This window comes from Apodemus sylvaticus, chromosome 13, assembly GCF_947179515.1.
Source record: "Apodemus sylvaticus chromosome 13, mApoSyl1.1, whole genome shotgun sequence".
NCBI lineage: Eukaryota > Metazoa > Chordata > Mammalia > Rodentia > Muridae > Apodemus > Apodemus sylvaticus.
In genome coordinates this window covers 72,125,685-72,150,969 of record NC_067484.1, presented here as the reverse complement: position 1 = coordinate 72,150,969, position 25,285 = coordinate 72,125,685, and the positions used below count along the sequence as shown (strand labels likewise).

The following is a 25,285-nucleotide window of genomic DNA, read 5'->3' as shown; positions in this document are numbered from 1 at the left end:
CTGCCTTCATGATTTTAAAATCTTTCGCCCTATTTCAGTAATCTGTGGCTTGTCGCTAGTGTGGAAGCTTTGTTATTGCCACAGACTCTGTCAACTCGAATTATACTTGAGCCCCACACCACCCTCATCACTGGTCCATGTCTTGGTATGTCCTAGTAAAATAGAAATCAGACGTCCTTGCGTCTGCAGCATGGTGACCGTAAGTCTGTCTTCACCAGCAGTCTATGGTCTGTCCCCTTCACAACCACAATTTGTATCTTGTCTTTAAATCAAGTCACCCATATTAGAAAATAATATAAAAGTCCTTACAGGACACATTAAGACCATCTTAAGCTATTCTTCAGATAGTAACAGACATCCAGTAGACTAACAGACTTATCAACATTAAAAGCCAGGAACAAACTCCAGTAGCACATACACCAAAATGGATCATGTTTCTAACACTGACTTCAGTTTTGGTAAAGGGAACCAGCTCCACTTTCTACATCCTCCGTGGTCTTGAGACCGTCAGGCGGCTGAATGTTCCCACCACCTGCCCGCGCAGGACACATTCTACGTTCTACACACCACATGGCGTTATCTCCTGAATCTTCACAAACCTCCTTCAGGGAAGAAAGGACAGGTACTCTTTCCATCTGAGCCCGAGAATCAAAGATCTAAATGGTAAAGTGATCAGGCCATAAGCACAGAACCTTCTCGAAGCAGGATCGTTTATACCCCAGGCTGCCTGCTTTTCACAACGCACAACAACTCTTGCTTCAGGCGTTCCACTGTTGGATTTTAACTGCTTGTTTTTGTTGTTGTTGATTCAGGGTTTCTCTGCGTAGCCCTGGCTATTCTGGAACTCACTCTGTAGACCAGGCTGGCTTCGAAGTCACAGAGCTCTGCCCGACTGCCCCCTGAGCACTGCAATTAAAGGCATGTGCCACCACGCCCAGCTTAGATTTATTTTTATTCATTTATTTTGTGTATATGAGCGCTCTGCTGCATGAACACCTACATGCCAGGAGAGAGCATCAGATCCCTTTTCAGATGGTTGTGAGTCACCAAGGGTTGCTGGGAATTGAACTCAGGACCCCTGGAAGAGCAGCCAGTGCTCTTAATCGCTGAGCCATGCCTCCAGCCCCAAACTTTGACTTTTTAACTTTTTAAGCGGTGTTAAAAGCCTTTTCTGCATGAACTCTATTTGTAAACAGTATCTCTTATCTCTCCTCACACATACCGGGGGTGTTAAAATCTTACCCATGAAATCAACAAAGCAGAAGTAAGCACCTTTAAAGATGAAAAAGAGCAACAACAAAAATCCCAGCATTCCCAGGGTGGCCTCAGGCCGGATAAAGACTTCCCAGATAGGGATGTGGCCCGTTTGTCAGAAAGCTTGCCCAGCACGCATGGGGCCATGGGTTCGATCCCCAGAAACGCATAAAGAAAAGCACAGTAGTGGTGCAGACCTATAATCTCAACCCCGGAGGTAGAGACTGGAGAACAGAGGCTGTAGGTCATCCTGTGTTATAGTGTGAGCTGGAGAGCAGAGGAGCTTCATGAGACCCTGTCCTAAAAGTGCCGAGACAGTGAGTAACACGTATCATGTTCATGTATAAAACGGCACAATCAAATGAGTACTTACATATTATACGCTAATAAAATGTAAAAAGGAATTTGCTCAAAAGCTGCTCCAAGGTTACCATTTCTCAAACCAAGACACGAAAGTGGGGTGTGTCGGGGTGTCAGCCCTTGCAGCAGAGACAAGGAAACGGAACAGTGACAAGTGCCAGGTTCCATGTGGCCAATGCTATGGTCACCCCACAACCTTCACAAAAGCACAGTAGGCGGTGCTGAGAACTCACTAGCCCCCCACTGGCAGCCAGGACCAGAGAAGAGCGTGAGGCTGACGGTTCATTATCTCGCCAAGTGGCCTGAAAGAGCGCAAAGTCAGATATCAAGAAACAGTCCTTTGTTGTACACAGAAGACATCCTACTAGGAGCAGAGCTGAAGCTTCCGGCTTCAGGTCTGACAGAAAAGGAGGCTCCTGGTGAGAGAGCACAGGCTCACTGGATGGAGGGGCTGCAGTCAGGTAAGTGCACACCAGAAGGCAACCTGACGTCAGCCCTCCTTCCCTGCACGCCTGCTGAGGCAGAGCCTGCGTGGACAGGGATCTGAGCTAAACACGCCTCCTCCTCTGCCTGCTGTCTGCTGTGGCTCAGCTCAGGACACAGGAACTCGTGTGATCCTAGGGCAATACTGCCACAGGTAAAAGAATCAATCAATGGCGAAAGCCTTCTGTATCCTTTCTGTGACATGTGAGTGTGTGCTTTGAAAGCTGCTTCTCATCACTGCCATTACAAAGTGCATATGCACACGCATACCCAGAAGCAATGCCGTTCTAACAGCAAGAAAGCTGATTTAAAAAAAAAATCTGTGGGAGACAGAGATAACACTCCCCAGGAAAGAGGCAGCCAGCGGGGACACAAGCCAGCGGGGGACACAAGCCGGCACGGCCACACAAGCAGTGGACAATTTAAGAAACCGGTGCAACCTTTCCATTCTGTTTCATTTTTAATAGCAAATGTTGCCTTTAGTACCAAAGACATTGTCTTTAAACAGGTTATCTTCTGCGCAGTTGAGGATGGGCCCTTGCAGAACACAGTTTACAAGACACTGAATAAAACAAACAGACTCTGGCGAGATGAATAAGCACAGGTTGTTCAGCAGAAAAAACAAGCAATTTGTTTTGTTTTGTACAAAACTGCTTGGTTTTACAGCAGGAAGAAGGCACCTCAGGGAGAGAGGCATCTCTAATCATTGGATTTTCACAGATATAGAAACTGAAATTGTTTCTTTGAGAAGTGTCATAACCCACGGAGGAGACCTTGCGGCTGTCCGGTGTAATTCCAGCCTCGAAGACAGCAGGAGGCAGGAAGGGTTCCCAAGCAAGGGGCTTCTCAAGACGCTGCCTAGGCTATTACTCAGGCTCTGCAGGCAGAGTGCAGGCCACCCCATCCGCACAAAGCTCCCAAGCCCTGAAGAGTGACCTCGGAGACCGACCGATCCAACTGCTTCATCTCGGAGAAGAGAACAAGATGGCTTAGAAAAGAATGAGCAGGCGTGAGCCCCACAGTAGTCAGGGTAATCGGAATCGGAAGAGCTCAGCCGCCCATCCTCTCCCCGGCCTCCTCCCTCTCAGCATTACTGAGGTTTTGGTACCAGGTGCACCTTTGCTATGGTGATTCCTTCCACGCTGGATAGTGCTTAGCATCAACTCTGGTCAGTAGTAATCTCTGCCATCCCAATGTGACAAAAACACAACCAGCCGTCCTCTGAAAGGGCAGAACTTTCCCAGTTAAGGACCACTGGGTTTGACTGGTACAAGTGACAACCAAATCCTCTGAAACCTGCCCTGGGGGTGTTTCCATAGCTCATGAATACCCGTTATTTGTAACTAAAAGGGTTGGAACTACAGAGGCAAAATTAACGTGAGAAGCCAACTCTAATGCTGATTATATCAACTGATCTGATGAACACGCTCTAAAAAACTGAGTCCTTCAAAGGCAGACTAAAGTCACAGGCCTGGTGCACCTCACGTGACTGGAAACACAGTAGATAGGGAAAAGCTAAGCTTAATAGAATCTCTAAGATGATAAGTATCATTTTGGGATGGATAAGATGAGAGAAGAAATATCACATCCAGAGGTACTTACTTCAAGGAGAAATCACCACACAAATGGCAAACTCCTCCCCATCTTAGATAAATTCAACATACGTTATGCTCTGAATATAGAATTATCTTGCAAAAAAAAAAAAAAAACCAAGAAGGTACTTTAACTATCAAGTTATTTAATGATCTGACTCTAGAGATATGAAACTCAAGCAAGAAGAGGTTTCCTAGGTCGGTGATGCCAAACAGTGGCCTTTGGGTCACTAATGAAGAAGGCAGGCTCAGGCCCGCGGAGCACATCAGAGCACATCGGCTCCTATGGCCAGCACCAGCCGAGAGCCAGGTCTAGAGACTACAGCATTTGGCTGTTACCTGTTTCTCTTTTTCCTGTGTTCTCTGTTCGAATTTTCTGACTCACTACCACTGCTTGTGTTACAGCGTGAGCGCGACCTGAAGACAAAGCAAAAAAGAAAAAAGAAACACTTATGACAGATTATAGACAGGACCATCTGACACGCTGTGATTAGCTGTATAGAAAAATCACCAATTCAAACACAAAAACCCCTCATATCTCTCTCCCAGTAAGAAGTGTTTCCGGATCAGGTCAAACATTTGAGTTAAGTCTACAGCTCAGAGAAAGCCGGCAGGCCGAAGAGGAAAGCAGTGATGGCGATTCCCAGAAAGGGCTCAGAAGCTCCATCACGCCTAACGACCAACATGGCAAAGCTAAAACAAACATGGAGGACAAACCAGGGGGGCCTCGCCTTCCCCAGCCCCTCGAGGGGCAGGTAAACTTATAGCCACTGCTCTGAATTTGTTCTGATCACGTGACAGTTCTCACCAACAGAATGAGGTGTGGTGGATAGCCTGCAAGTCCCAGAACGCCCACAGGGCTCTTTGGGCAGCATAGCTTCCTTCAGCTACCCTCCGACCTGCCTGCTCCATCCACTTGGACGCACACTCACGGTGTTTGTTGTTGCTTTAAGCCAAGTGGTGGAGTGGTTTAGAATACGCAGGGCATATCTTGAGACAGCTCCTCAGAGGCTCAAAAGGACTGGGAAATAAAGAGAACTAGCAAAGGCCAGACAGCGCGAAAGACTGAGATCCAGCTGACACTGGTGTTAAAATGCAAAGACTGGCGGGGCGGAGATACAGCAGACAAGTCAGAGAGGGAGAAATCTCTGCTCTTGCCTCAACCACCAACCCTCTCATCCTTTCTCCCCTCTGGCTCCTCCCTTGCTTTCTTACCTCCTCCTTTGCTTTAGATCAGAGTCTTCGCCACTGTTGTGAGCTTTCCTGAGGAAGACAAAAGAAGACGTTACAGAAGGCAGCATTATCTACGGCTAAGAAAGCAGGCAGAGCTCCACATCGGTTAACTCAGATGCCTTCTGGACGGGTTCACGTGCCACACAGTTATGTCATGTGTACACATCCAGTCCTACGACAGGTCCCAGAGACTCCACACACCACCGCTGGCTTCAAGCACCCAGTCATCCACAGTGAGGCTGTGGCCTATGAGTAATGCCCACGTTGAATACGCTACACTCATCCAACAACAGGGTTAGCCCGTGGCTTGTAGGTCTGTAGCCCTCTAAGCCAACGCCCAGCTGGTCCCAGCTCTCTCTTGGATGGGGCCTGGAATTCCTTATCTCTTCTATAATGACTACAACTCACAGAGCTACACCTTCCTTAACCTTTGACCTTTATTATATCTAACCATCTCCAAACACAAGGCTTTCTCATCACAACCCCTCCTACTTCCTGTTTACCTCTAAGCACTTCTAAAAAAACACAGGCACAGGAGACAGACTACGTGAATTGGAATCGCATCTGCTCTGCTGAAGAGCAGTGTGACCCCGTGTTACTCCTTTTAGTGGCTTGGTGTTTTTATCTTATTTTTAAATTTTTATTATATATGTATGGGTGTTTTGCCTGCATACCACCATGTATGTGCCTGGTGCTGTCAAAAGTCCAGAAGAATGTGCTGAATCTTCTGGAACAGGAGTTGTGAGCTACTGTTTGGGAATTAAGACTCAAAACTGGGTCCCAAGAAAACAACCATCGTTCTTAAGCCCCGGAGCCATCTCTCCAGCCCAAAGTGCCTTGGTTTTAACGGGACCTCGGTAAACATAGTAATGAGGCAGAAGAAAATGGGGCTAGGGAGGTGGCTCAGCAAGCAGGAGCAGGCACTGCTCTTGTAGAGGACCTGAGCTCCGTCTATCAGGAGGCTCACAGTGACCTGTGACACCAGCTCCCCCCGACTGAGCATTGCGGGCACCTGCACTCATACACACCCCTCCCCACCACATACACATAACTCTTTACAGCACTTTAGGTGAGGAGGCGTGTGCCACTGTAAGCGTCAGCACTCCTGCTTGCTCCCCTGTCCTCACCCCGCCCCTATCTGACCCCATGACCTCTGCTTGTGGCATCCCTACTCAGCGACCCACTTGACAGTGCTTGGTACCTCCCCAGCTTCGCTTTTTATCCCAAAGTATCCGGGGTTTCTGGGTCAGCCCCGAATAGCTAGCTGGGCATCAGCGACCAGAAGGAACAGGACAAGCGTATGTCTGTTACACTGACAGGATGCTGTCCTGACAGCACGCTTCAGTCCTTCAACAGTCTGACCTTAGCCTCTTTCTGACCTAAGTACTGTTTCTGTAGCATGCTGGCAGCATCTCCTGTGGGGCCCTTAGGCTAAGGAGCCGCTGCATTAGCTCGCCTCTGCTTTCTCCTCCCAAAGGCAAAGGAGAGTCAGATGAGACTCTTCCGTCTTCCCTCTACCTTGAATAAAAACTTACCAACATTTCCCCACTTCTCATGGAGCTGTCTTGACGACAAAGGTTACTTAGCTCCCCCACGTGCTACATGAGTCCCAAACCACTGTCTTCTCCATCATCTTCATTAACTACCCTCTTAGCTTCCACACATATTCAACTTCCCTGTCAAACCCCCCTTTTATTAGCTTTTAATATTATCAACATAAACTTTTTCTTAACATCGGGCATTTATTTATTAGTGCTTGTGCGTGAGAGGTCAGAGGACAGCTTGAAAGAATTGGCTCTCTCCTTCCTCCACCAGAGTCCCAGGATTGAACTCGGATCAACAGGATTGGCAGCAAGCCCCTTTACTGACTGAGCCCTCTCACTAGCCCTTGACGTAAACTCCGACTCTATATAACTTCTCCTCTTCCACCGGTCCCTCTTCTCTTTCAAAGCCAAACTTTAGAGAGCATCTAAAGCCTCAACCCGCCTCCTTCCCATGTGTCTTATCATCTTCCCAAACACTCCAAGAAGAGCGGACAAGGCAGTGACATCACCCCAGCCCCTCTGTCCTCCCGCTGCCTCTCACATGTCTAAGCCGGGTAAGACATGCAATCCCCGACCCTTGTACTAATTTTGGGATGGAGAGTCACACGGGCATTCTGACCCTCTCTGTAGAAGGCAGCAGGTTCAGTCTCTGCTTCGGAAAAGGCTCACAGATGCTAACACAGCAACATCACTTAAGTTGACAGAAGACACAGGCTTTAAGTGTAGCTCCACCTTCCAATGTAGTAACATTTAGCATATACTATTGATGCTTTGCAATGCATATTACGTAGCCAGTATAATATCTATGGTTTTAAATTAGCCATTTTAAATACAGAGAGCAAGTGACCGTAAATATTTTATAAAAAATATTCTCTAAAACTGTTTCAGATAAATACCCTGGAACCCCTAACTTGCTTTATTTGAAAAAAGAACAAGCTTCCGGTGATCAAGAGGAGACAGACAACGGTGGCCCTTTGAGGCTCACGTTAAAAAAGCGTGCCCCAAAGCGTGCCTAGGATGGGAAGCTTCTGGTCACACTGGCATCAGAACCGTGTCCCGCCCACCTTCGCCTCATCGGCTGCGAGGAGTCATTGTCACTGCCACAGGAGAGGTTGCGTTGCCGGGTACAGGGAAACTTTGGTGACTTAGTGCGGTCACTGGAGGAGTTGTAGAGGCCACTGGAGTGAGAGAAATAGTTCATGTGTCAGCTTGGGAGTTTTGAGATGCCCAGTGTGGAGTGTTAGCATTAGCGTCATTTGGAACATTTGTTCGGAAATACATCCTCTCTCTAGAGCTGTGGTTCTCAGCCTTCCTAATGCTGCCACAGTTCCTCATGCTGTGCTGACCCCAGCCATAAATGAATTTCTTTCCTACTTCATAACTGCAATTTTGTTACTGTTATGAACTGTAATATAAATACCTGATATGCAGGATATCTGATATGTGATCCCCCCACAGGTTGACAACCACTGCTCTAAACGGCCTTGCAGGTGATTTCTTTATACATACTGGATTTCCTTTCTGTCGTTCTAAAGGCAGCACATTAGGAAACAGGCTACTGGCTCCAACTTCAGCCCCTCAGCCACAGGGCAGTTAGTTTCCTCCACTGAGCAAACTGTGACATCCTCTCCTGCTTTCTCTCCAAAGGCAGAGAGCCTCCTTACCTCTGGGGTCCATTTTCTTCCCAAGGTGCATGAGATTTGCTTCTTTGGGGGTCAGGGCTGTTTTCACTCTTTGCTTTCTTAAAACTTTAATAATAAAGAATAGAAAAATAAGTTGACCAAAATATAAATTAGGTTAATTTACAGATTTATTCAGAAGACTAAACAACACTGACATATATGTATACATACTTCCGTGCTTACAGCTATACCTCCTTCCAAAAGAAACCAAGACGACTGATAAATAAATGCGCCTCTCCTGCAAGCACTCTGGTGTCTGCCCCCTGGTTCTAGTTGCATTGCTTTATGGGAAGAGAAGCCACGCTGATCGGCTGTTAAGAAACTTTCTAAAGACTTCACGGTAAAAAGAAAGAGAAGATGGTGGGAATTGGGCGAGCCAAAAGGCAAGATCTGTGGAAAGGCCTTCCATAAAACCACTCCTTGGTAGATTAATTTGAAAGTATAGTTTAGGCCAGGGAATGTGGCAAAGGCATTTAATCCCAGCACATAGAAGACAGAGAGAGGCAAATGGATCTCTGAGCTTAGACCAGGATGGTCTACGTAGGGAGTGCCTGTATATTATATGCTATACCTAAATGTATATGATGTTGTATTATATTAGTGTGTAATTACATATATATATATATATATATGTACACACACACACACACATACATAAACATGTATATGCACATTTTAAAGGAGTTTAAATGAGGTATCCTATATAAATGACAGTACTTTCTCCAAAAGCTCAGAGTTATTAGATAAAAATCTAAATGTCAGGTGTGGGATACCTTCCTAAGAGTTTTTTTTCCCAAAATAAAATACGTTTTATTTAATAATTAAGTTGTCTATTACCATGAATTTGATAGCAGAACTAACGACATGGGACAAACAGGAACCTGTTCCTGAGGAGGCAGCCATGTCACTGGCCTGCTGCACACAAGCAAGCATTTCCCGTTTAACCCCTTCATTTTCTACATTCGAGTTTTCCCATGCTTGCACTATCTTAGCGTGCAACGTCACATTTTAGTTCCACTGGATGGTTTTGCTCGGAGACTGCATAGCTACCATTCCAGTCCTCAGTGTAACTTTTGTGATCATCTCTGTCTGGACTCCTTCACTTCTGCCCTTCCTATGGGCTTTGGTCACAGAGGCTGTGGAGACTCCCAGAACTCCGGAGGTGGCTACCCTTGCTCTCGCCTGCCACCATCACTAGATCACACTGCTGTGGGAAACAGCACAAGTCCATTGCAGCGTACCCAGAAACCAAGCTAGAATGATCTGGAAGCCTGCTCTCTCCTGACCAGCTCTCAGAGTGCCTATGGGAGGCCACCCAGGAGAGAACCGTCAGCAGGGGACTCACTCAGGAGCAGTGTGAGCACTGTAATACTGGCCCGCCAGGCAAGATGTGCCCGCAAGTGTAATACAGGAATATTAGTAGGGCTAACCAACTGCTTTCTGACTGAGTTGGAGTCCTACTCCACAAGAGAGAACACTTGCCTAATGGTGGGGGTGGGAAGGAGGAGAGGAGAGAGAGGAGAGAGAGGAGAGAGAGGAGAGAGAGCCCTTCCCAGGAAAAGAAGCAACAGCTGCTACCATGTAGAGGAAGTCAGCAGGCTGAAAGGGAAGAGAAGGCGCTGTAGTGGTTTGAATGAAACCGGCCTGTATAGGCTCCTGTGTTTAAATACTTAGTCCCTAGTTGCTAGACTGGTTCGGAGAGATCTGTTACTGACGCACTGAGACTTCGAAGGCCCATGCTATTCCCAGTTAGTTCTCTCTGCCTCATGTTTGCAGATCAGAAGCAAGCTCCCAGCTGCCGCTCCGGTGCCACACCCACCTGCCTGCTGCCCTGCTTTCTACCACGAGGATGTCATGGCCGCTAACCCTCTGGAAGCACAAGCCCCAATTAAATGTGTTCTTTCATAAGTTACTTCGGTCAACGTGTTTTATCACAGCAATAGAAAAGGGCGCCCGTTCACACGAGGCTGGCCAGACTTTCCGGCAGTGGCCAGACTCCCTGGCTCCAGGTCTGGCTCTGAGGCACTGAAAGTTAACTCTGGGGAGGATCAGGCTACCCTATCTGACCTCTGTCCAGCTTCCGGATATCTCGGCTCCAACCTTCCGGATCAGAACATCTTCTGAATGCCATTTCCTGACCTAGTATCATCTTTCTGCCCTAAGAATGCAAATACAACTGATGTGTTTACTCAAGCCCAACAGATTGTTCAAGCATACTTAGGGAAACAGATGACATCAGCGGAAGGACATGGCGGGGGGGGGGGGGGGGTCACTTCTCACTTCCTTTGGAGTCTTAGCTTGCAGAGAAAAAGAGTTACTTAGCTGCTAATCCACATTTAATCCTGGTCCTTAGAGGGATCTGGACAGTTGTTACAGAATACAGCTGTAGCAGAACTCTTAGCCATAGCAACAAGAGGAGAAAGAGAAACCAGAGAAAGTGACAAGAGTGTTGCAAAAAATAAAACGAACAAACTTCCGTTGGGGGACACTCTAGCCACACAGGAATGATACCCTCCTGCACAAGGTACATCCAACAACAGCGCACACATCAAAGGTTTAGTAGTACGCATGTTTTATATAGGTTCAATATATTGTTCAATAATTTAAAACCAAATTTTCAAAGATCAAGTTTTCAAAGTAAATGCTTCCCTTTTGAACAGAGAAAAAAACGTAAAAAACAGTGAAAGCACACGGTGTATGTGTTTACTACGTTAGGAAGAGAGAAACAGGGAAGACTGGAGAGAAACTGCAAGCAGCCAACCTTTAAAGAGTAACAAAACCCCAGGGGACACAGTAACTATGTCCCTTCTGTGAACTCCTCTGCAGCCCAGTGGCTGCAGCGTGGACTGGGTCCCCTCCGTGGGGCTTGGGGGTCTGAATTTCATGGATGATTGCTATTCTTTTGTTGGCTATGTCATGAGCGTGCCCTGAACCTGCCGGTGTAGCTGCCTCCACCCAGCAATGCAGCTCCAACTAGGGAAACAGAGTCAACATCCAAAGGTGAAGAATGCATCCTTCCAAAAGAATGCCCCAGAACTGAAGAAAAGGAGACAGGCCCCCCAAAAAGTATAGGGGAAACATCACAGCTCTGGAATCTTCACATTTTTGTAATTTTCTTACTGGGGAGTTAATTATACGGTCTTCCTCCAAGTCGCTACAGAGCAGCTGGATGAAGGAGCCATTGTTAACTAACAAAAGATGGGGTGGAGGATGATCTAAGGCCTCTCTCAGGTCACAGCTCTGACTGCTGGGACAGCTTCTCCATGATGCAAGCGGGGCGGCCCCTATAGGGAACGTGAGCTCCTCAAAGCCGCTCATTGTGTGCTGATAACGCTACTCCACGGACATCATTGGAGACCGGAAAAAATTACTCTAAAACTCTCTTAAGAAAGAACAAAGCAGATCTTTCAGGGACCAATCCATACAGCATATCAACAGGAGGTTCTTCCAGTGGGAATGGCCCTGGGAAAACTGATGCCAAGGACCATGACGGACCTTCATAGGTTTATAACCTGTGAGAGCTGAGGCCCTGGCATCTCTAAAGCTGCTAACCTCGTCCCAGGGCAATGGCTCAGTGCACCACTGTGAGGAATACGGTATCGTAAGCAAAAAACATCATCCGCTTTACTTCCCCAGTCCCTTGAAGTTAGTCCGTTGTGTGATGACTTTAAAGACCACATGGAATTTTCAGTGTGCTGATGTGTGCTGCTGACTGTGGATGCATACAGTCTGTGACTTCCTCCGTGAGGGGCAGGTTCCGTGTTTGAATTTTGCTGACATAGTAACATGTGCTTTGGCTCAGACACTGTCTACTAGAGTCCCTAGGCTAAAGTGCTAATCAGTTTATCAAAGTGAAAAGGTTCTCAGCCTTGCTAACCAGGGGAAGAACGTCCACAGAGCACACAACCCAGCACGCGCTGACCTTCTCACTGGCGAAGGCGCCATGATCTTGGTAATTCTTTCGTTCTCCCCATTTTCCATGTTTGCAGTTATCCGACTGATGTTGTTTGATCCTAGTGACAAGAGAAGAGGAAAGATGGAGACAGGAGACTGTGAGGAGGGGAACAGAAAGACACAGAATTATTACCTGTAAATGCAAGTTTATGGCTGGTGCGACGGTCCAGTCAGTAAAGTGGGTGCCATGCGAAAACACAGACCAGACTTAGCTTCCCAAAACCCATGTCAAAGAGCCAAACACAACAGCAAGTTTTTACGGTCCCAGTGCTGGAGAGGCAGAGACAGACAGGCCCCGGAAGCTCAACACTCAGCCAACCTAGCCTATGAGAAGCTCCAAGTCCCCATCTCCTCAAATGGATCCACACTCTAACACACAGACACACTCTTACACAAAAATAAGGAAATAAAATGCAATTTTGGGTAATTTGAGGCACATTTTATTGACAGATCATGACTCCAAATAAATGATTGACCACTCAATAGACCTGAGATATTACTATCTGCTGAGATGATACACAGTGCTGCCCCAGGAGTCTAAGCTAAGAAGACCTTTGAAGAATATTGGTAAGTTCTCATATCATTAACTTTTATTTAAAAAAATAACTTGGACTCTGAAAATAACTTCTAGAATATTCATTACCGTATTGGAATATAAAACATTACCAGTTCTTTAGGACTGTGCTGTAAAGTGGTTTGCATGTCACGACTGGTCCCACTTGAAATCACAGTGAAACTCCCCCAATATGTGAGAATATTCTGACTCAAAATGCAAACAGCAAGAAGAAAAAGAAGCATTTGTTAAATGTATTCATTACCAAAGAAAGTTCTCAAACGCGTCTTTTATAAAGCATGCCTCAAAACCTAAAGCTAATTTTTTAAGTTTATTCCAGCACTGATTTGCATACAGTTTAGCCAGGCCAGCAGAGGGAGCCCACAGCAGACACTTGAGGGGATTCTGGTTACAAAGTCTGAGTCCTGGTCTCTTTGCAGAGAGACTCCTGTGGCCCTGGTGGTGACTTTTCTCCAGCATGCACCGCTCTGGGAGGAGCCGGTTTAGATGGGAGGCACAGCCAGCCAATGAGTGGCGGGCAGAAATGTCTTCTCCAGGGCTTTCCCTTAAGGGCATCTTCAGAGGCAGAAACCAACCCATCATCACTAAGTGCTAAGCAACTGAGTCACAGAAATAGCTGAGAAGACCAACAAATGCTAACATTCATGGAGTGTTTGCTGTGTGTGAGGAACTGGTCTAAAGAGTCCATGTGCATGTTCATGTAACCCTCAAAAAAGCCTGGCAAAGCAGACATCAATATCGCTTCATTTTAAATATACAGATGTGAGCCTTAGGGGCCAGAGAGACGGCTCAGGGGTTAAGAGTCCTCACTGATCTGGCAGGACCTGAGTTCTGGTCCCAGCACCCACAGAGTGGCTCACAAGCAGCTGTAACTCCAGTTCCAGGGGCTCTAACGCCCTCTAATGACCTCCATAGGGCCAGGCATGGATGTGGTACACATACATATACGCAAGAAAAATACTCATGCATGTAAACTAAAAAAATAAGTCTTAAAACACACATACACACAGAGTGTGTGTGTGTGTGTGTGTGTGTGTGAGAGAGAGAGAGAGAGAGAGAGAGAGAGAGAGAGAGAGAGAGAGAGAATTTTTAATCCTATAGCTCCCTGGTCAACCAGCTTCAAATGTTATCAGCTCAGCTGCCAAGATTTAAATCTCCCCCCCCCCCAAACACTGTCGATTTCTATCTGCCATTTAAACACCTACAAATTGCATGAGTCAATATAAATTAAAGGTCAACCAGGAGACAGAGCCAGACACTTGACTACCTACTTATTAAATTTCAGGAGAAATGGTCAAAGGAAGCTAGATGAAAGTGATTAAGTAACTTGACTTTACCCCCAAACAATTGGTTGTTAGACAAAGAAAGATTAGTGGGTCTGAGAGATGTGGGCAAGCCTGGGCTCGCTGGGCCCACAGCTTTGATTAGCACCATGCCCACATTTTCTCAGCTGTGCCTCTGCTGACCTGACTGGGAACAGGTGCTTACGTAGCCCTATCCATCAGTTCAGTAGGATCTGTTGTCAAAGCAGGATCAACTTGCCCAGATCTAGTTAGCCACTTGATTTAGGGACAATTCTTCAGCCATCTTGTGAGGTCAAGATTTGAGGATGAGCACACATGCATTTGTAATGAGAAACACATTTATTTTACTACAATAGAACTGTACACAATTCGTAACTTGACACTTGTCTCTCGGATGTTACTCAGCGGTGTTGCAGTGTATTTGAGCACATTGTGTCCCTGAAGATTGTGTTATTTACTGGGGAAAAAACTGTTTTTAGTCCTGATGTGGCTCAGCCTTAACGTACACCTTTAATTCGAGAGTGAACATAGGATTATTAATAAAAAAAAAAAACAGAGAGTAAGAAGGGGTCAGGAGGGTGGCTAGAGAGACAGATGCATAGGAAGTAGAGGAAGGGACAGGGATTTGAAGGAGGTTTTCTGAGAGAAGGGCATTCCTGGAAGGGCACAGGCTTTGGAAGAAGGTCAGCTGGGAGCTTTCTCCGCCTCTCTGAGCTGGCAGGCCTGCACCCCAGCATCTGGCTCCCAAGGCTTCATTGGTAAAACTTATTAAAAACATATATAAAACAAACTTATATACAGGAAAAGTAAAAGGATATAGAGCATCTTATAAAAGTCGTTTATGCCACATTAATAATTTCTTTTAGATGCCTTCCAATATCAATTTGTAAACTTAAAACATATTTACTTTTCTGTTCTGTTACAACTGCTTTGCTTGAAGGTGGGCATGTGCACGGTGTGTAGGCCTGGTGCCTGCAGAAGTCCAAAAAGGAAATCATACCCCCTGGAACTGGAGTTTCAGATGCTTTGGAGCCACCATGTGTCTGTTCAGAGCTAAACCTGTGTCCTCTGCAGAGTTCTTTAGCTGCTGAGACGTTTCTCCAGTAAGGTCCCCACTCCATTTGTAAATCTTTATGATTTTATTTTACTTAATCCTATTTTATGCTTTCTCTAACCTTTGATTTAAAAACAACTATATACTAATACTTAGGCCAAAAAAAAAAAAGTATCATGATACACCCACGGCCATTGTCAACACAAGAAATCTGGGAGTTTTAGTAAATTAACCATCTACTCCAGCACAGCCCATCTGAAGAAACAGTGTACTCACAAAGAAAACTGAGCTAGCTGTTGGAACTGTTTCAGTTTTATCCCCATGCTGGCAGTACAACTCACCTTGCCTTAGTTACCCTGGCTTCTCTGAGTATTATGGGATAAAATGGCAAAGTAGAATAAATTAGCAAAATAAAAGATCCCCTTTTCTAATTCCAGAGATTTACGGTCCAACGCAAAATGATCCAAAGACAACCTCCTCCCTATTAGGAGGTTTGCATTTGGCAGAACACTACAGTACACAACAAAAGCAGGGCCTGAAACACATGCGCTGGAAACACATGGGCAGTGCGTCTGCATGCGACGGCCGATTATTTAAAGTTCAAATTCCTGATGTCAGCTCACCCAGACAAAGGGGTCCCTGCTGTCTTAAGAGTTTCTGGCTTCAAAGTCTCAAGACAGCCATCTAAGCCCATCCACCCCCTCTCTATAGACGCACTGACGCTCAACATCGATTTGCTTCGTGTCAACTCCAAGATCAAACAAGGCATCTACCAACACGCTGGAGGGAGATTAAACACATGGGAGTGGCGTGGAAAGCTACTAGGAAAATCCGCCAGTGCACAAAGGAAACTTCCAGAGCTCATCTGCTTGCAGCTTCCTCTTGCCTGGGTAGTCAGTCGGCTTCCATTCTCACTGGCACAATCGCCGTGGGGATGAGAGGTCCACAGACACCAAGGGCCATTTTTGCCAGCCCTCTGCCAGAGGTACAGAAGATGCTCACAGACTGAGTCACAGGAGCCAGAGGTGTTTTTTTTTTTTTTTTAGCTCTATCACTTAGAATGCCAGGTTCAAAAACAAGACAGCGTGGAGCCTTCCCTCCAGGAGGCTTGGATTTAACTCTCTGAAGACTTGTAAACTGCACCCGTGTTGGAGAGCCTGCAAGCGACCTGAAGCATCTGTCCCTCAATCTTCAGGGCCCAAAGATAACCCAGGGATAACTCCAGAATCAAATTATGTCATGCACCCAGATACCAATTACTTTTCCTGTGATTTGAGGACATAAATTGTATCACCAGAAGAAAGAGCCAGTATACAAAAACCTTAAGATACTGGCAATACCCCCAAAGCCCAATGGGACCCTACATCTTAAAGTACACGATAGCAAAACTTCCCTAGCCACCTTCTTTCAAACTTCAGACAGAGGGGCGAGTCCATCTGCTTCAGTGCAGAGTACTGAGCCGCTCACTGCTTTATATTACACAAGCCACGCATAACTGGATATAAAGATTAGCTTGGGGCAGCTTAAAATTTACTTTTTTATTATACATATGACTGTTTTGCCTGTGTGTATGTCCATACCACATGTGTTCAGTGTCCATGTAGGCCAGAAGATGGTGTCAAATCCCCTGGAAGTGGAGTTTCAGACAGTTATGAGATGATTGATGTGGGTGCTGGGAATTGAACCCAGGTCCCCCAAAACAAAACAAGCCTTTTTATTGGTTCTCTGTGAGTTTCACATCATGTACCCCAATCCCACTCATCTTCCCATTCCTTCAACCTCCCCTCTGCCCTTGCAACAAAAGAATTTTAAAAATTAAACACACACAAGGAAACAGTCTCCCCATGGAAGCTTACTCACCCTTTCAGTCCCACACCTTGACTTATATATGTTCATTACAAGCCATGGGTTTGGTTTGAGGCCTTTGGCTTCTGCTACATCATCAATACTGGACCCTCACAGGGCCTCCTCTCGGATATCCTGTTGTTGCCCTGTGTCATGGAGACCCTGCAGCTGTGGATCTGCAGAGCCAGCCCTTTCACACACCCCAACAGCTCATAGATGGCATAGACGTTGGTGTGGGCCAACCCAAAGTTCTGGATCTAGGCCTGGGTGATAACTGAGTTGGTCAGTCCAGCAGCTCCCCTGCGCCCGCAGTGTATCATCAGGTAAGCTCTCCAGCGCTTCCCAAGCCAGCTTCCCCAATGCTACCCTGCAGCCAGCAAGAGGCAGGGTTAGCTCTTGCTCCTGCTTTCACACCCTTGGAGACTTGGAGACGGCTTATTAGTCCTCATACCACCACCAAAGCCAGCTCTGCAGCGCTGCCCCAGTGGGGGTGGGGAATGGTGCACTCCCAAGTGCTGCAGGTGGTCAGGGACAGGGCCAGCTCTCTCTGCACAGCCTTCAGACATCAACAGGGTCCCAGGTGCAGCCCAGACCCAGACCATCTGCATGGTCCTTAGTGTCAGTATGAGTCACAGACATCAACACAGACCCCTCCTGCTGCGTGGTCATGGCCCCGGACATGGCCCTCAGTGGCTGCATGAGCTGGGACTTCACCATGGCTTCTGGTGGCAGGACAGGTTGCTAACAACAGGCTGTTCCTCTCCACCATTGCATCTCCAGCCGTACCTCTCTTCATATGCTCCCACTGTTTTGCTTCTCTTCCTCTCCCAGCTGTCAATCACATACCTGCATATGTTAGTGGCTCATGCTGTGGAGGGCTACATGGTGGTGGGCCTCTGGGTGTTCTCCTCCGCCCACACCAACGAGTGGGCCCCCAGGAGTTACTTAAAAAGGCTTATTTAGTTGAAAGAAAGCTGGTGAGGTTTTTTCACAATAGATATTTCCCTGCTTGAGCTCCTCTCTGTGAGTTGCAACCCAGCGGTATTTGCATCTTCTGTGTAAAGAATTCTTAAAAGCTATGCATCTCAGTACATACAGACAAAATGGGGGGAAAGTGCCTTTTCACTGAAAGTTTAAATACTGGGCCTATGCATGCACATGTGTGCATGTGTGTGAGTGTAGGCCTACATGTGTGTGTTCTAATCTGCATTGGTTGTCAGGACAGTGCTAGCCTATGTGTCTGGATGAATTTCTTCATCTTCTCTTTTGGAATAACAAGTAGAATTGGTGTTAGTTTTGTTCTCCTTTGAAATGTTTGGTAGTATTGTACAATGAAGTCATCTGGTCTTGTGCTGGTCTCATCTTGGATAAGAGGATTATTTATTATTATTATTATTATTATTATTATTATTACTATTTTACTTATTCACTTTACATCCTGCTCACTGCCCCTCTTCTGGCCACCCCTCCTATAATCCTTCTTCCTCCTCCCTCCCCCCTCCTCCCCCTCTCCTGTGAGCTGGTGAGGGGTCCCCTGGGTATCCCCCACCCTCACACAATCCCCACACATCAAGTGGATGAAAGATTTTTAAAAAACTATTACTGACTAATCTTTTATCATTTTATCATATTATTTGTGACAAAAACATAGAAATTAGTTAAAATAATTCCCTAGATATTAAAATTAACTTCTGTAGCTGGGGAAATGGCTCAGAAGGTAAGAACTTGAGTGCAAGCATGAAGACCTGAATTTGGCCCCCAACACCCATGTAAAAAGCCTGTGTGTCTGTGTCACATGCACCTGCAACCTTCGTGCTGGGGGGCAGGGGTGCAGAGGCATAAGATAGACCTCTGGGGCTTCCAGTGGAAATAGCTATTGCTCCCCAGGCTCTGAAAGAGATCCTGTCTCAGAGGAATATGATAGAAGGTGACAGCAGATTACCCGACACCCTCCCCTGGCCCTCGCACCTTTATGTACAGACACATACACCACATACATGCACACTATACATGTATATCACACACACAGAGGCACACATGAAGTTAACTTCTGAATCTTTATTACATTTACTAGAAATATTGATATGCCATAGTAATATTAACTGACAAAATATTAAATACAGAAAGTAAATTGCTGCTTGTATTCTACTGCTAATAATACTGGATTCACAAGACCTTGATGCCAGAGAGAGAGAGAGAGAGAGAGAGAGAGAGAGAGAGAGAGAGAGAGAGAGAGATCCCCCCCAGATAGACCCACGTGACACTATGTGACCTTGTTCCCAAGTTAATTTTGATTGGTGAATAAAGATGCCAACAGCCAATAGATGGGCAGAAGATACATGGGCGGGGTTTAGGGTTTGGGGGAAGGGAGGAGAACCAGGACGGGGAGAAGAAGCTGCCATGGGTTAGGTGAGTTTTGAAAATGTGGCCCTGAAGGCTGGCCAACTGTCGTTAAGAGAAGCTCAGATGATTAATATGGTAATAACTCAGGGTTTTCAATAGGAAATAGATTTCTACCGTCTATCTTAGATGGTAGACGTGTGCCCAGGTCTTGTGCTGATTAAGGCTTATTATAGATATAAAGGGTGTGTGTGTCTTTATCAGGGAACTAAATGGTTAAAGGCGGGGTAGAAATCCCAGACTGGGATTAAGTAAATTCTACAATAGTTCTTTTTAAATATTTATTGGTTATGTCTGTATTGTGTGTCTGCATGAGCTTATATACACACCATATATTCTGGTGTCCAAAAGACATTGGATCCCCTGAAACTGGAGTTACAGGAAATTTGGAGTCACCTGATGCAGACGCTGGGGACCAAACCTGTGTCCTTTGCAAGGGCAGCAAGCACTCGTAACAGCTGAGGTATCTCTCTGGTCCTTAGAACGTAGCACCTAATGAGATAAATGGGTCTCATTTTCCTAATCGTTACATGTATTATATCCAATTAAGGAATTACTTTTGGACCAGTTCTGGTGTGTGCTCCTTAAATCCCAGCACTCTGGCAGCAAAGGCAGGTAAGACACATCTCTTTTATTCAGAGGATAGCCTGGTCTACATAGCAAGCTCCAGGCCGGCAAAGGCTATATTGTGAGACCATGTCAAAGAAAAAAAAAAAAAGCAAAGCAAACGGAAAGAACAAGTTCTACTTTGATAGAGACTCTAGAGAAAGTGCTCAGCAGTTGGGGTCACTTGCTTCTCTTTCAAGGGACTAGAGTTTAGGTCTTGGCACCCGCATTAGTGGCTCACAACTCCCTCAACTTCAACTCCAGCAGGTCCGATGCCTGTGCCTGGCTTCTCCAGGCACCTGAATATACACATGCACACACATATATAAATAAGGAAAATATTTTTAATTTTACTGTTGGCTGGACATGGTGGCGCACACTTTAATCCCTGCACTCAGGGGGTAGCAACAGGCAGATTTCTGTGAGTTCGTAGGGCCCGCCTGCCCTACAAAGAGGGTTTCAGGACAATGAAGGCTACACAGTGAAACTTTACCTTTAAAAAACATTACTTTTTGTTGGAATAAAGCAGTTTAACAATGACTCTATTCCCATTGTTGGTTTTTAATGCTCATGTGCACATAACCAAGTAGAGAGACACAAAGTACTGTGTTAAGTGAGGGCCACACTAACATCCCAAAGCACCTCTAACAGTCACAGATCTGGTGGTGACACATCATAAGCAATGATTTTAAATATTCTATTACGTGACAAGCCCAGTGGGCCCTTCCACTGTGTTGTTAAGTCAAAATGAGAATATCACTGAGGAAAGGATATGTTTCTTGATAATTAGAATCCCTTACTTCCCCAACACCAACCAAGGAGGTTTAAAGACACAGCGACAATAGACGTCATTTGGAGGAGAGTTGATTTTCCTCTGTACAATATGTGAAGATCTACCATAAAGGGCACACTGGGGACAAGAGCCACCATAGCTAGCACCACAGATTTCTTTCAGGAAAAAAAATCTAAAAATTGATTCAATCTAAGCTATGTGTGGCCTAAAAATCTTCCATAACCTGTTTCTCCTTCTTCTAACAAGAGTCAGGACACTTGACCCCAAACCGGGAGTTGGGAGGAGGGTGTGGGATGGTATCTCTTTATAGCTGAAGAAAACAGCAGAAGCAAGGTGTTACTATCTACCCCCACCTTGCCCCCACAGAGGGGGAGGCAGACACAGATGGGGGAAGGAGATGTGGAGAGAGGCAGAGGCAAATACACAGGCAGACTGCATGGAGTAAAAAGTCAAAATCAAACAAAAGCCACACCCTCTGCCTTCTAAACTGTATTTTATTATATACACCTTAGTTATGACCCTATGGATGCTTTTCAAAATGTATTCATTTTTCTTCCTAAATATTCTACCCTGGGTACTGTAAATACCAGCTGGTAGTCTACTAGCTTTCCAAAATGGCTTCCTTCACCAGAGATTACCTCTAGCCACACTCAAATTATCCTCCTTGCTTTTTCTAAGGGCCTGTTGTTGTTGTTGCTTGTTGTTTGTTGAGACATAGCCACAGCTAGCCTTGAACTCAAAGAGATCCACCCCCCCTCTGCTGGGATTAAAGGTATAACCATCATGCCTGGCGTTTGTTATTGTTGTTTAAGACTTTTATTTTATTTTATACTTTTATTCTTTTATTTATCTGTGTGTCTGAGGATGTACACTGACTGAAGCCACAAGGCAGCTTCAGATCCTTTGGAAACTACATGGCAGGGGTGCTGGAATCCCAACTTCTGTCCTCTGACAGCGCAGCCAGCACTCTTAACTGCTGAGTCATCTCTTCAGGCCCTCTCCTCTCTCAGTCAGCCTCACGGGCACTGGCAAGCCCTGCCTGCCCACCCACCCACCCGCCGTGACTGTGTCTGCCAGACCTCTAGGCTGTAAGGGGTTAAGCATGTAGACGTAACATGCAGATCTGTTTCTCATCTTTGCCAATTTGCCCATTACTAGCTGATCCAATGATCCTGAACCTCCCAGTTTCTGATCTCTTGCCTGCAAAATGGGGCACCTACCATCAACCGTTTATACAGTGAACAAGTGGATTAAATAAGACAGTTTCTAGAAGGTCCTTGGCATAGTGTTTACAAGTGCCAAAGTCTTGTGTTTGTAACTTGTACAGAGGAGTGGCCATGTTTGTTTGTTATTTGTTATAAATTATTTATATTGTTGCACGAAACAGGATCACATGCCACAGAGGTGCTCAATAAATTCTTGCTAAATGAGAAGGAGAAGCTGACAGGTGCCTTTTGTGGTGAAGTTAAAGCTTGTATGTGAACATATAATAGGTTTGCAGATTTCCTTGCTTTTCCAAGTTGGGTAGCTATGCTTGGAATGCCAAGCACTCACAGAAAGAGAATACACAGTAGTTTCCCAGAATACATCTAATCAGACGGGCCAAGAGTTAATAAATCTCTTACACAGCGCAAATAAGCGCAGGCTTCAAGGCGGAACAGAAAAGGGTGTGAACAAAGGGGAACATCCTTGAACAAACACTTCCCAGAGCTCACTGCAATTGACATGAAATGCTTGGTAAAACGCCATCTCCCAAACCTTAGATCATCTCTTTCAGAAACGGGTTTGACAGTCCACGCATGGCAGCTCAGTTCTGGGACTTCAGCACTCAGAGTCGGGCAAGAGAATCACAAGTTCAAGACCAGCCTGGACTAGTACAAATTGACTTGCAGCAGGCCGACTTGCTGCTCCTTCACAAATCAGCCGAATATCCGCTGGGGCTGCCACCATGGTTCAGCAGGCACAAGGTGCTTGCTGCCAAGCCTAAGAACCCAAGTTCAATCCCCAGAATCCTGTGGAGGAGGAAGAGGCTTGGCTTCCTCATTTGTCTTCTGACCTCCACACACAGCATACCCTGGCACAGCTCCCTCTACCCTAACACACAGGCACACATCCACATCCACATAAGCAAACAAATCTAAGCAAGTTGTACCTTCTGAAATAAGAAATCAGACAACCAGAGGAGAAAGCAGGTTTGTGTATTTTCAAGTAATTATAGAAGGTTTACTTTTTTAAATTTACACTGATTTTTTTTTTAAAAAAAATTATGTTCCCTAGCATCCTAAAGATCTGGATTCAAATCCCAGTCTGTTCTTGTCTGTCTACCTTTGAATGAGTGTTCTTAACAATTGTTTGGTCTCCTCATTAATTAAAAAGAAAGGAACAAAACTATCTCCTATACAGTGTTACTAAGATTGTTTTGTCCGGTGACAAAGCCAGCTATGATTAAAAAGAGACTCAAGGTGAAGACCCTGAAGGATCTTACAAACCGGAACTCACTGATACAAAGTCTCCCTTGCGCTGTGTTCAAAGCAGCAGGATCCCTCAGTGTTTCTCAAGGTCAACGCCATTTTCCTTTCTCTGCAAAGCAGCAGTTCAGGGCAGGACAAGGGACCACAACACAGGCTCCTGTGCTTGGCTCTGTGGAGTTAAGTGACCAATCCACTGCATTCCAATTCACCTTCTCTGGAGGGGTCTGAGAGCTCCTCAGATACCCTGTTCTTACAACGAACAAGGCCACACTTACAGAGGGCTTTCTGTCTGCCCTCTAGTTAGAAAACACCCGGAGCCAAGCCCTCCACAGGCTAAGCAGGGCACTTGGCTGTGGCTGCAGCGTAGCTCCTTTGTCTTCTGCCTCATCTCCTTCCCATCACCTGCTATAGATGCCCTGAACTCAGACTGAAATCAAGAACCAAGAGACAGAGCCATGCAGATGTATCCACTCCAGACTTCACAGTCTGAGAGGAAACCAGAGCTGTGCATCTCATGTGCTATCTGCTTCAGAAAACCGACACCCCAAACAGAATTTCAAACAGCTCTAAAGCCTGGGGGTAGGGGGGAGGCGAAGCGAGGTACCCTGGGATTGTATTAACGGAGCATGTCCCTAACTTGAAATCAAGGCACAGTACCATGAATCCTGACAACAAACAAGTGTCCAAGCGCGGCCAGTGCCACCACTGGGTTCCAGAGCACAGGGCGATTCAAGAAGGGCTGGGGCCACAGCTGTGTGAACACAGCTGCCAAAGGCAAACACAAACCACACACACACACACACACACACACACACACACACACACACACACACACGTCCCAGGAGCGATGTCTCTCTCTCCCTGGTTTTCACCCAGAGGCACAGTACTCATTTTTAATGAGGAGCTAACCAAAGAGGCAAAATGTCAGAGTCATCTGGTCAATTTTAACTAAAAGAATAATTTAAAAGTAATATGGGAACACAGGTTGTTACGGCTGACATATTTGACATGGTAATACAGATTTCATTTAACCTTTGAGGGGGTCCAATAACAAGACATATCCTTAAGTTATTTGAAGTTGTTTTATGTGTATGAGTGTTTTGTCTACATGTATGTATGTGCACCACGTGTGCGGCTGGTGCCCCACAAGGTTAGCAGAGAGTATCAGATCCCTTAGACTGCAGCTACTCATGGTGATGAGCAGCCCTGTAGGGGCTGAGACTGCACCCTGGGTCCTCTACAGGCCCAACGAGCACTCTTAACCGCTGAGCCAACTTTCCAGCCCCTCAAAGACACATTTTACAATGGGATGATAGTTTTCACAGATCTGTGAGGTCTTGGAAGTGGCAACAACTACACGTACAACACTGCTTCTCCTAAAGTCTTCTGTATCTTTTCTGTGTTTGATTTTTGCAACTCTTGAGTCAAGTAACCCAGAGAACAAAAGGGAATTTTAATGAGAAGAGGGTCCTGAAGGTTTACATACACAATTCCTTTGTTTTATGGACAATGGGTAAGAGCCTGAGCTGTGACATCTGGTCTGTTAGACCAGAAATTATTTACAACCATACACCTTTCTCCCCTTGCCTCTTCCCTTCTCTTCACAAACCACAGCAGGCTTTCCCAAGGGAAGGACTTGGATAACTAGGCACCGAGCAACCTAACTTCTCCCCCAGTGCAGTCTTACACTCAGGCTGGAGACAAAGGGGAAAGCCAGATTTGGCCTTATCTCAGGAGAGCCACTTTAAGAAAGAAGAGCCCAAATCACATCTGTCCAAAACAAAGTTAGCATCGTGTTCATTCTCTAGAAACCGTCCCCACAGCCACCACAGAGCAGCTTAGGTTTAGAATGCTTTGTTCTAATGCCCTGGGAAGAGAATTAACACCAAAGTCTTCCCTTTCCTGTCCTTGGCTGACCTGGAGAGGAGACACAAACAATCATGAAGAGCCCAGCAGGTGTGAGTGCTGTCACGTGGTGGTCCTCCTCCTCCTCCTCCTCCTCCTCTTCCTCCTCCTCCTCCTCCTCCTCCTCCTCCTCCTCCTCCTCCTCCTCCTCTCCAGTCTCCTTCCCCTCAGCTTTTCCAGTCCCCATCCCTGTATAATTTTAATCCAGATATCCTCCAAGCTAAAGAACCA

At 46.0% G+C, this 25,285-nt stretch overlaps 1 protein-coding gene across 1 annotated transcript in view; it reads right to left on the bottom strand.

Moving 5' to 3' along the window:
- The window catches only part of Epb41l4a (erythrocyte membrane protein band 4.1 like 4A), a 209,084-nt gene that overhangs the window by 19,720 nt on the left and 164,079 nt on the right, over positions 1-25,285 (bottom strand). Inside the window, exons 14-18 of the mRNA XM_052155880.1 lie at positions 12,071-12,161; positions 8,131-8,214; positions 7,531-7,644; positions 4,905-4,952; positions 4,029-4,106 (exon numbers count right to left, since the gene is read on the bottom strand). Coding sequence (XP_052011840.1) covers positions 4,029-4,106; positions 4,905-4,952; positions 7,531-7,644; positions 8,131-8,214; positions 12,071-12,161 — 415 coding nt within the window. The remainder of the gene's footprint in view (positions 1-4,028; positions 4,107-4,904; positions 4,953-7,530; positions 7,645-8,130; positions 8,215-12,070; positions 12,162-25,285) is intronic.